Source organism: Notechis scutatus, chromosome 6 (assembly GCF_049901735.1).
Source record: "Notechis scutatus isolate UNSWTSFEM ecotype Mainland chromosome 6, rNotScu1.2, whole genome shotgun sequence".
Taxonomy (NCBI): domain Eukaryota; kingdom Metazoa; phylum Chordata; class Lepidosauria; order Squamata; family Elapidae; genus Notechis; species Notechis scutatus.
This window is the reverse complement of record NC_142014.1, coordinates 11,443,704-11,456,397: the sequence shown is the minus strand read 5'-3', so window position 1 is coordinate 11,456,397 and position 12,694 is coordinate 11,443,704. Positions and strand designations below refer to the sequence as shown.

Genomic DNA, 12,694 nt, shown 5'->3' with positions numbered 1-12,694 from the left:
GCTAATGCATAACTAGTCCTTTTGGCAATGGTAAGGCTTTTTCTGTCTATACTTTATAGCAACTTGCATTGAGGATTTTGACAAAACATACCATTAACGAAAGAATCACTAGATTGTGTCTTTTGATAAACCCGCGGGGTTCAAAGGCGTTGAAAGATGCAATCTCTGAACAACAATAAATTCAGATGTTTGATTGAGGTGCCATTTAAAATGGCATTTTATATATCATTTACACAAAGAAATATTGTTTCCAGTTTCATTACTCTCGTTCTGGAAGGCTGAAAGAGCTCTTTGCCATTACTACTTTATATTTGTTTCTTTAAAAGCTGCCTATAAAAAGCAAAAGACTAGAAATGACCCCGTAGAGGGCTATGTGTTCATTTCTGCTCTAGTTTAATGTTTAGGAAATGGGCTTCCAGCTATCTTCCATTGCTGCTTTCCTCTGAGATGAGTATCTTCTTCATGCAAAGACATGTTGGTGTTTTAAATAAACCAAAACTTCTGTATTCTTAGTATCTTGTTAAAACAGACCTCTCATAGTTAGTGTTGGCAAAACTTTCTAAAATTTTAGATCATCATTGTAGAGAAAACTTTGCAGTGGGCAATATATGAAAATAATACTGAAAATATGTGTGTGTGAATATTTTGTTATCTATATGTGTGAGAATTTAAAGCATAAAAATGCCCCAAAATATATGTATCTCTTTATGTATCTAATCTGTGTGTATAGATTACACACATATACACACATACGTGTGTTTCTTTTGCACGAATTGTTATATCATTGTCACTTGCTTAGATTCTCCTTGTGGCAGGATTTTTAAAGAACTGGTGAGACTTGGAAAAGAAGACAGGTTCTAATTAAAGCTGTTCTCCCAATAAATTTTAAGCCAGTTTTAAAGTGAAACAGTCTATATCAAAGTATTATTTTTACCTTTCTACAATCAGATGCAGATCATGCACAAAAACATGACATGGATGAGTTTATTTCTGCTAATCCTTGTACATTTGACCACGCGGCACTCTTTAGAGTACTACAGAGACATACCTTGGATCACCGACTGAATGATTCCTATTCTTGTTTGGTGAGTAAAAAGGCTGGAATAAAAGAAGTGACAGAAAAGAAAAAAAAACCGAGAAATAGTTACTGCAAAGTGGTCTTTTCTTCTAGACACATTTAATAACTATGCGTGGGGTTAGTATAAAGCATTTCAATCGATTGGCTTCAAATTTGAAAATTATACATTTTCAGGCTACTGCTGTGCCACTCAATAGAAGAGAAAAGATTCAAACTGACTCTGAACTATGGTTTATCAGTTCCTCTAGGGAGGGCTGAATAAAAGCAGAAGGCTTTAATAAATATAGAACTCTCCGTGGTAGGATTTGCTAACACCTGTACAGGCATTTTAAGGTACAAATCCAGCTTGCCAGATGTCAAGCATTATGTCATCTATCTGGTAATTTTCTCCTCCTTTATGGACTTGAGAAGAGAAGAGAAATGAATAGAACCAAAACCACAGGGGGAGAAAGATTTATTGCACTTGTATTCAGCTGAGTCAAGGTTAGCTTTATAAGCTTAAATCCTGAATGAGTTACTTACCCCTCTAGAGGCAATAGGTGTCATTTCTTTTCTTTGTTTATTTTATTTTATTTTATTTTTGCTTTCAAATGAGCAAATAGAACCTTTAAAGAGTGATGTTGCAATCACGAAGATGGCTAATTGAGAAAAGCATGAAGAAAAAAAATGTAAAAGCTGAGGTGCAATTCTTCAGTTTGGCTGCTGATTCCCTTTGTTTATTTATAGCTGTAATATATTTTTATTACTGTCACAGAACAAAATATGAGATCATACTCTAGGAAAAGTCTTTATATATCAAAATGATAAAATAAGAATTGTACAACAAAAGTGATAGCTTTCACGGAAAAAGCAGGAGCTGGTTATCTTGAAAAACATAATGTGTTGTGAGATCTAATCCATTAAACTGACGGATAATTTAGGCATGCCATAGTCTTATATCTCTTGTACTGATAACTTTCTTTTAATTTATAAATTACTAATCACACAGGTATAAAGGCAAAGCATTATAAAAACAACAAATGTAGGTTTGCTATTCTTTAAATGCATACTTTTAAAGAAAAGTAGCTTTATTATATATCTTGAGACATGCTTGACAGAACTAGCACTTGATATTTTTAAAATATTTAAAGATGAGTTGGTATGTATAGAATATTGTCCATTCCGTTATGGGCTGCAATGACATATATAAAAAGCCATGCTCTGTTGATTCCCTCCCCCATGCACTGAATGTGAAGTGTACAGCATACTAAGGCAAGGGGGAATAGGCTTATTTGCTGCAGCAGGAAAGAATTAGGGAAATGTAGACTATTAAGAGACTGCTTTTTATTGATTAAGACCATCATTTTACCTAATTGATTGTATACCTATTTACTGTAACTCCCCAATCTTTCAGATAGGTACCTTTTTCAATGCTACTTCAGATAACAAGGTTGTTCTAGCATAGTAACGCAAATGCTTTGCATTGTAGCTCTTCTCTTTATTAGTAACATTTGAAGTTAAGTATGGTGTGGGTGTGGAGAAGGTTGTTTTTGTGACCCCCCACATCATTTTTTCATCAGTGTAGATAGTTGGAAATTTGAGACCCATGGAAACCTGGAGAAACATCAGCTAATTTGAAGTAGAAAATTCTTCCCTAACATGCATTTAGAAAGAATATTTTAATTTCCTTCTTTTCAATCTGCATATGCTGAAAATAACTTTAAATAAAGAGTCTCTTGCATCTTGATAAATTGAATGAAAGTAGCTACCTGCATTATTTCTTTGCACAAGAAAAGAAGCCTAATGTGGAAGAAGTAGATTTAAACACAAACTGATTAAAACCATAAGCTTTGCTGAAAAATCTTTCCTCAACTCCCTGATAAGGAGAGGAAAACTTATAAGCAACTATAAAACATTACACGATTACCATAATATTATCCAACTAAAAACTCCATTTTCTGTTGTGCCAGCAGAGCTACAAATTTGGGGTGGGGGAAGATACAAATTAAGACTCATATGACAAAATGGACATTCTAGTGATAGAGCTTTTCAGATGTAGCTTTTCCTGCATTCAGTCTCAAGCACTTTCAGAGAGAAATGAAAAAAGTGTCTTCAAAACCCTGGGCTCCCAATCAAAGCTAGCAATTCTAGATGAAGCAGACCAAGGGCTTGACTTGCTATAAGACAACTTCCTGTTGTGACCCCATTCCTATCGCTCTTAAAAAGCAAAATATTGAAATCCCTTGTTGTTACAGATAACTACGCCTTGCTTACTATTCACACAAATGGCTCTGTAAACCGTATGCTTCTTTAATAATTACAAGAAGAGTAATCTTGGCTTCTTTAGCCAAAAGCCATTACTTTTCAGGAATGTCAAAAGAAGTCTGCTATTGAAAACCCCCCAATTTATCCCTTTTCTAAATCATGATTCTCTCAAAAGCAAGAAAATTATTCTTCCTATTTTCTACAATGCTTTGACTAAGAAAAGAAAAGGCACCTTTAATTTATTTATTTTTTAATAATGATTGAATTTTGTGGAAAGATAGGCAAATGTATTGTTGCACAGATTTTCACAAATTTGGATCTGGCTGTCTGGCATCTTATGTCTGTTTAATACTATGATTGTCCTTATTACTAATCTTAGTCAGATGAAATATTGTGCCATATTTTTATTCATGTTTAAGATATCACAAGAGTCCAGGCCTCTGAGAGCTAAGATGTTCGTTTTTGTTGTTACTTTCCTGAAGCATCAGTCCTCCTTTATTGTCTGCCTTTCTGAGCAGCTGTGTATCACAGTTTCTGGGCTGACCCTCCCAGAGGTAAATGCTTGACTGCTCTAAGCTAAAGAAATATGTTTCAGTTGATTCAGTTATATCTATTGCAAGATATGGAGTCTAGATGTCAACATAGGCTTCTAGATGATATCCTGGAATATTGTCCAGTGATTGTTTTTGACCTTAGAACAAAGAGTATGAAAAGCTGATTTTTTGCTCTGGGCAAAGTGAATAATTAATTGCAACTATTTTTATCCTCCTCTTCTGGAACTTACATCTTTTAAGCTTAATATTTCTTATTACTTCTTTACAGGGTTTTTTTTTCATATAATACCCTCTCCTGAAAACCTCCTTCGCATAAGAAAATGTGGTCTGTTGTATCTGAGATACTATTTTAGACATTTTGGTGTATTGTGTGGAATAGTTTTGAATGAACTATTGTGAAGAAAATAATTACTTCTGACGTTTTCAGTTGTTGAGCTAATTATCGTTTGAGTTTAGCCCCTCATAATTTATTGACCAAAGAAATGGAATGGAGCTTATTAAAAATGTAATAGTTCAAAAGGTTTGTATAATGCACTAAGAAGCTTGTTTGAAAAGAACAACCTACATTCATTAAAGAGTTTTTTTCTCTCCCCATCTTTTGCAGGGCTGGTTTAGCCCCGGCCAAGTCTTCGTGTTAGATGAATATTGTGCTCGTTATGGAGTAAGAGGCTGTCACCGCCATCTCTGCTATCTGAATGAATTGATGGAACATTCAGAAAATGGTGCTGTCATTGACCCAACCTTGCTCCATTACAGCTTTGCCTTTTGTGCTTCTCACGTTCATGGCAACAGGTATTTTAATATGCAAGCGTGCTGCAAAAAGTCATTAGTCTGTGTGATAAATGAGAAACAAACAATGTATTTAGATTTCACTTCTCCCACTTAGAACAGAGCCAAGAAATGAATGAGTATAAAGGTTAAATTCATACAAAATATTGCTGTTGGTTCTGGAGTGTGATAAAATGCTTTTCTGTATAAATGAGGGCTCTTGTTTAAAATAGACCAGCATTCCTCTATTTGAAGGCTATTTTTTTTTTTATCCATTGGGTATAAAGAAATCTTCACCAACCTGGTACCCTCCAGATATGTCAGGCTACAAATCCCATTGTCGTCAAGTGCATGGTGGCTAGAGATAAATAGAAAGGCGGGGAAATGAAATAGAAGGCAAGGTATGCATGTTTAAAGTATGAGATGAATGATGCTAGTGAACACTAAATTCTAATGCAAAAATAGAAGCAATATTAGTGCTACAGGAGAAACTGTTTAATCTAATAGCATGTGATTTAGAAAGCATTATAGGCCAACTATAGAGATAGGATTTCTGACATTTGGGTATGAATCTATGGCTTAATCAAGACATGGACAACTTAGGTGGACTCAAGGGTCACTCCAAGATATGTACCATTTATTTGTAGACGGAATAGAAAAATGAAATGAATAACATAAGCCTTTAGGAAGCTTATAGCCCCAATTTGCTGCTTAAAGCTATAAGAGAGTATTGCTTTGACCTCCCAAATACAAAATTGTATATAACTTGATCAAAGACACAAAGAAATAAAATATTTTTAAAAATCTCTGACAGGCTGCACTTTTTATTCTTCTTGCCTAGGCTCATGCCTTAAAACTCTGTCCAGGTTTAGCAATGATGATCCTGATAAGCTACCTAGATTCATCATGGAGTCCAGAGTTTTATTTTAAGTGCTAGCTTTGGCTACAATTTTAAAAGTGAGTTAAGAAAATGTACTTTAGCTAGAAAGTAGATTTTTATGGACAAATTTTCTACAAAAAATATTTATGCGTAGTATATTAATGCATAATGAACCACAGTGGCGCAGTGATTTGAGTACAGTACTGCAGGCTGCTTCTGCTGACTGTCAGCTGTCTGCAATTTAGCCGTTCAAATCTCACCAGGCTCAAGGTTGACTCAGCCTTCCATCCTTCCAAGGTAGGTAAAATAAGGATCCAAATTGTTGGGGGCAATCTGCTGACTCTGTAAACCACTTAGAAAGGGATGTAAAGCAGTATGTAAGTCTAAATACTATTGCTATTAAACACATTGTCAATAAATTGATGTGTTTCAGGACAGAACTGGGATTTGACTTACAGATATTCCAATAGTGTTTCCTGGTTTCATTGCCTCTTCTTGTCCTATGTTTCCTTCTCACCTTCTTAGATTCCTTTACATCTTTTAGATCATAGTAGTTGGAAGAGGATGGATTCTTCTGTTAAAGCAAATTTTGTTTTTCTAAGTAAATTTTGTCTGGCAAAAAAAAAATCTTAATTTGAGGGACAGATATTAAGCAAATTGGCATATACTTCAGTAAATTGGTAGAAATTTGGTGAGTAAGCAGTCATTTCAACTGAATAAATAAATAAACCCCATTATGCATGTGATTCATATATTACATCTTATTTGTGTGAATATAGATCCTTAAAACACACACCCCACATATACTGTACATATGGGTGAACAATTTCAAGATTATAAAATGTTTTTTTTAATGTTGCTAGACTGAAAGCTTTGTATTAAAATCGCAAAAGAACATGCATTGCTAATGAATTTATTTAGGGATATTTTGCATGTATGTACAAAATATGAATATTGATTGATAAAATGTTACCGTGGAAAGTTGTACCACTCCAAAAACTAGCCAATAACTAAGGGATAAGGTGGCTAGAATTCATCCACATAGGCTTTCAGGACACTCCATTAGGCCCTTATATTATGGGATGCTGAAAAAAAAATCTACCTTTTTTTCACCAAGAGCATAATTTCATTTAATAGATCCATAGCTTCCTTTTCAGGAAGTAAACTAAACCCCGACAAAACTATATAACTAAGCTGTAAAAACAATATTCATATTTAATTAAATTGACGGTGAAAGTGTTACAGACAGAGGAACATAGTCAGAAAAGAAGGATGGTGAAATCAGAAATGGTCAACAACAACAAAAAGAAATTCTTAGATTTCTGTTGTTTTTTAATTAAGAGATGGAAATTAGACATAGTTTATCAGCTGCATAGTGATATTTTAGCCAAAACTCTGAGAGTACTTTTCTCAGAAATTTCATGGAGATACCAAAAATCAAGGACAAAATATGTAATCTTAAGAAATCCCAAAGATTATGTAATTAAGCAAGTTTGGAAATAATTGATATGGTCATATCCTTTGTATCCTAAGGGTGTTATTTTGTGACTGCATTGTAGTTCCCCATATATATTTCAACAATGTTTATTTAGTGAGAAATTAAAATTCATTTCTGAAATAAAGCTAGATAGGAAATTAAATCCCAGAGGAAGTTTATGCATTTGTGAATCATTTCAAGTAACCAATGTGGGAATCCTTGCCTTTTTTCTGCTTCAGTGACTCATTAAAAGTTGTTCATTATATTCTGGTACTGTTTCAAGCCCTTAGCAAGTGAGCAGGCCTAGGAATTCTAGGTACTTCCTATATATATATTTTAAAAGGATGTTTCTTCATAACCAGTACTTTGATGAAGCAATGAATGAGCTTTCAGGCAAAATGAACATGGTCTAGTTTTCATCAGCAGCTGTGCCTGGCATCTTGGGCCCTTGGATTTAAACCTGGCACACCAATTTCTGATTGATCCATATCACAGGAGTACAAGAAAGCTGCTTCCACATTGGTTCCTCATCCAATCGGTCCAGTTGATCCATTTTGAATTAGTACTAACCTAGATTATTGTATAGAATGTGTGAGCAACTTAGAGCAACTAATATGATTAAAGGCCTGGAAATTAAAACATGAGGAACGGTTGCAGGATTTGGGTTTGGTTAATCTAGAGAAAAGAAGGACTAGGGATGACATGATAGCAGAACTCCAGTATTTGAGAGGCTGCCACAAAGAGGAGGGGATCGATTTATTTTCCAAAGCACCAGAGGGCAGGACAAGAAACAATAGATGGAAATTAATCAAGGAGAGAAGCAACCTGGAATTACAAAGGAACTTCCTGACACTAAAGACAATTAACCAGTGGAACAGCTTGCCACTAGAAGTTGTGGCAGCTTCATCACTGGAGGTTTTTAAGAAAAGACTGGACAGTTTCTTCTCTGAAATGATATAGGGTCTCCTGCTTGAGCAGGAGGCTGGACTAGAAGACCTCCAAAGTCCCTTCCAACTCTATTCTGATTGATTGATTGATTGATTGAGTGAGTGATTGATTGATTTTGTGCATGTGTGCATTTGAATGAATACAGTTTTGCAAATGTTAACGTGATTTGCTTACTCTTCTGGAATTTATTTGGTTAAAATTAGTCAAGTAAACATTAGTAAATATTTGAACTTTCATAATAAAAATTCTGAGTGATATATAAATTGGCATAAAGAAGACATGGCCAATTTAAGTACAGCCAAAGAGCTGTATTTAAGGGAGTGTATAGGTTAAGATTACACCAAAAGGTGTAATCTGTTTCATATAATATTACTGATCTAACAGGAAAAGCTGTATGTAAAATAAGTCAGAATTTTCTGGTTACTTCACCACACAGGGAGTTATAAAACATTTTTAGAGGAAATGAAGCATGGGCTATAGATTCAATAGGCCCTTCAGTACATAATCTTAGCTCATATGTAACTTTTTATATATTTGCCCTGAAAATTGTTTTGGAAGCATCTAAAGCACTATTAGAGCTTTTCAAAGTTTGGGGACAGTAATTTAATTTAAATATCATGCCAGCCTAAGTAATGTAAGTTAACCACTCAGAAACACATTCCTGGATACCGTGGATTGATCTAGTTGGGCTTCCAAATCTTACACATTGCACAGATTACTTAATCATAGCCCAAATAACTTCTTTTAAAAACCGATAATGTTACAAGAATGATATTTTCAATATTGATTCATAATTACCCAGCCTAATTATTTAGATAGGAACTTAGTACTTCTGGGAGTAAAAAAGAGTAACTTTGGCCAATAGAGAACCAAATTGGTGCAGTGGTTAAGGGGTTGGCCTAGGAACAAGGAAAGTGTGAATTCTAGGCCTCCCTTGGGTATTGTGCTGTCCAGACAGTTTAGAGTTAATTGGATTTGGGATAGTTAGTTAGGATTTGAGAGCTGTCCCCTTAAGGGAATGCATCATGGTAAATGTAGTTAAGGTATCCTGGGAAATGTAGTCCATGTCATGTGGCCACATCTGTAATCTTGATTGGTCACTAAAGTGACCCTTGTTGGGTTGGGCGAGGCTCCCTCACTCTTGCCTGAAGCCATTACCATGCAGCTACTTCTATCGTAGCCTGAATCCTTTACCATGTAGTTGCTTCAATCATCATCATAAGGATGAGAGTTTATTATCTTTCTACACCACAATTCAGATATGCAAAGGATTGGACATTAAGAAGAACCTGGTCATAAATGTGAGTTGACAGGATGCCTGATGAACAATAAAAAAGACTTTGTATGGATGTTTTGTGGAGGTGATCTGTCTGCTTTATGCCATCCAAATATTAATAAGCAGAACAGTAGAAAGATAATTTAATCTTGATTCCTGGAAGCAGTAAAAAGATAAAGTAGAAAGATAAAGACAAAGATACTTTGAAGCCAGTAGTAAATGTGCATGCTATTCCTTTGTTCCTCAAACCTAGCATCGTGGCAGCAGGAAGGGGCAAATTCACCCCCCTTTTCTCTTCAGCTGTGTCTCAAGTTACAACTCCTAACTCAGAAAGAAGCAATTTGCAAAACAAAGGGAGGGGCCAGGTATTCCTCATCTATCCCTGTATTCATCCAATTACAAGCTCTTTCCAAACACAATGAGAAAGTTTCAGAAATCTTGCTGGTATTTCTAGAAAGGAAAACTAATTTTTCCCTGCTCATTCCAGCTGAAATGCTTCGCATTTCTTAAGCTCTCACTGCATCCAAAGCCAAAAGGGGCCCTTTTCTTCTCTGGCCGTTTTATTGGGGGTCGTAATTCATTACTGACAGACCATCTTCAAAGCAAAGGAGCCTACCCTCCTCCCAAGACACAAGGCTAATTCAAGCAGCTATATGAACAAAGGAACAATTTCTTTTTTGATCAAAAAACCTAGAGTTTATCCATCTTTACTAAAAAATTTAACAGTACAACTCTGCATGCAAACCTTTGGAGTGTTGTATTTCCCAAAGAATTCAAAGACTTGTCTGCCAATTTTTATAAGAACTTGTTTACAAATTTTTATAAAAACTACAGTGTTTAACCAATGAAAATCCCTTTTTTTAAATTATTGTGGCAACATTAAGCAACTTAATGCAAGGTTCCAGTACTACCTGCAGCCTAACCTGTGCTTAGCAACAGTGTCTTCCAGACCTAGCAAGCAACACTAACAGGCAACCCTGCGTTTTGCTCTCACGTCTTCAGACTCAGCAACAACGCCTCCTTTTGTGCCCATTTGTGTAGCAAGCAACACTAACAGGCAACCCTGCGTTTTGCTCTCACGTCTTCAGGCTCAGCAACAACGCCTCCTTTTGTGCCCATTTGTGTAGCAAGTACTCAACGCACCCTAAAAGCAGCCATATTGTGCAGCGCCACCTACGTGCTCAAGTACTAAATTTTCCAAAATTCACCTTTGCCAATTTGAAGCATGGCAACTTCTTCAGCCATGACAGATGTCCCTGAAGTACCAGAGGACTCGAACCCTCCACATACCAACAGCAAACTTTCCACAACTGATGTTGTATGTGCTAAGGTCCAAGATTCTCTTCCCAGATTCAGCAACCCTACTCCAACGTCTCATGGCCTGCCAGGCAAGCAAATTAGCCCACCAGTGATCACGACAACTTCTCGACAAGTAGACATGCAACCAACGACACCTGCCCCACTCAATCCACAGGCAGTACCATTCCAGCCACAACCTCCACACTACCTGAGCTCACAGGCACAACAAGATAACCGCGGCCAGCCTACACAGCAGCGTGAAGCTCCACCATTGTCTCTGGAATGGCAGGATGACATCCTCCGTAAGCACTGGGAGGAACACTACGACCTGTCGTTGACATACAACCCAAACCTACCTTCTCCATCAATTCTCCTTACCCAATCCACCTCTACAGACGATGCAGACTGCTGGAGAGAGTTGGCCATCAGGAGAGGAAAGCGAGATTTGGCTGCCAACGGGGTATACAAATTCTCTGACGAGCCAGGCGGCAAATATCTTCTCTGGAAGAAAATTTTCCTGCACATCATTCAGGATGCATGCCTGAAACCCGATGAAGTACTTGTACACTTGATAGCATGGCTAGGGCCTCAGTCTGCCAAAGCAGCAAAGGCACTTTATGCCTCCCACTTAGATGACCCAGACGCTGCCCTACGGTTGGCATGGAAATGACGTGACAAACTGTATGGTGCTCCCACAGCAGTAGAATCAACAGTCCTGGACAGCCTCAACAGATTTCCTAAAATTCCTATCGACAGGCCTCACCTCTCACCTCACAGAACTCTCTAATATACTTATACAACTGAAAGCGGCACAACGGCATCCCTGGCTAACGGGACTCGCTTGTCTTGACCATGTCGACATGCAAACCAAAATCATTCAAAAACTCCCGCAGGTGCTAATTGAACAGTATCTCCAGTTGTCTGATGCCTTCATGGCCAAGGGTCATCACAACTATATACCCTTTACCCTTCTTGAAGAATTTGTGGCCCACCAGGCAACAGTGTGCAACACTCTCAGGGCCCGCGGACTCAGAGCTGTTAGTCCTCCCAATGAAAAAAGATACAACAGCAACTATATACCATCCACAGGCCCTATGCCCACTGCAAGGGCAAAACCCTTCATGGTTGCCCATAAAACTGAGATTGTCTTCTCAACCATAAACAGTTTGGGAGAGGACTCATCAGATATAACCCAATTTAGATCTCCGACTCCAAAGAGAAGCCAGTTTTGTCCTTTGCACCACACTCGACATTCGCTGAACAGGTGCCAGGGGTTTGCAGCAAAATCCCTGACCAAAAGGAAAGAGTTGATAAAAGAGCTCCAATTCTGCAACAAGTGTTGCGAATCCAAACACTCGGCCAAATACGGCACAGCCAAAGTGCAATGTCATATCTGCAAAAGTGACACGCACCCAACCGCGCTGCATCCAGATGCTGATCCACCACTGCAAACATCTTGTAGCCTTCCTTTGAACAAGGAGCCTCAATGTGCTACAGAAGTACACCCAGAGCCAGTGGTGAGTGTCAATTGCATAGCAGAGTGCAATGGCACACCAGCCCCTCGCTCGTGTCATCAGATCTGCTTAGCCAAAGTCTACCCAGATGGATGCCCAGAAGAAGCAGTGAAGAAGTATGTAATACTGGATCCTCAGAGTGATTGCTCACTAGCCAGGTCCACATTCTTCGACCTCTTTGATGTTCAGAAGGAAGAAGTTCACTTCACGATATCAACGTGCACCGCACCAAGACTCACGGCGGGGAGGGAAGCTACTGGACTCTGTATAGAGTCATTAGATGGAAGTTCCCAGTTCCTACTGCCGCTTGTGCTGGAATGGAACAGGATACCAGATGACCGCAGCCGCATTGCAACACCAGAGGTAGCTAGCAACATACCTCACCTGAAGCATATGGCCCATCTATTTCCCGCCCTAGATCATGAAGCCAAGATTTTGCCCTTGCTGGGATTCGATGCCCCTGACACCTTAGCGCACACTGAAGTAGTCAGCGGCCCGAGATACTCACCCTTTGCCTTCAAAACAGACCTGGGTTGGGGAATCTCAGGACTTGTCAGTGTTGATTGGATGCAGGCCCCAACCCAGGCAGATGCCTTAGCACCATCCATTCTGACAGCCTTCCGACGCCCTTTAGCACCGTTGAAAACAAGAATGCC

General features: G+C 38.0%; 1 protein-coding gene across 13 annotated transcripts in view; it reads left to right on the top strand.

The window, feature by feature from the left end:
- CADPS2 (calcium dependent secretion activator 2) overlaps positions 1-12,694 on the top strand; it is a 294,667-nt gene that overhangs the window by 150,063 nt on the left and 131,910 nt on the right. For all 13 annotated transcript variants that reach the window (XM_087969373.1, XM_087969369.1, XM_026669061.2 and 10 more), the window contains 2 exons: positions 949-1,085; positions 4,481-4,668. In XM_087969373.1, coding sequence (XP_087825499.1) covers positions 949-1,085; positions 4,481-4,668 — 325 coding nt within the window. The remainder of the gene's footprint in view (positions 1-948; positions 1,086-4,480; positions 4,669-12,694) is intronic.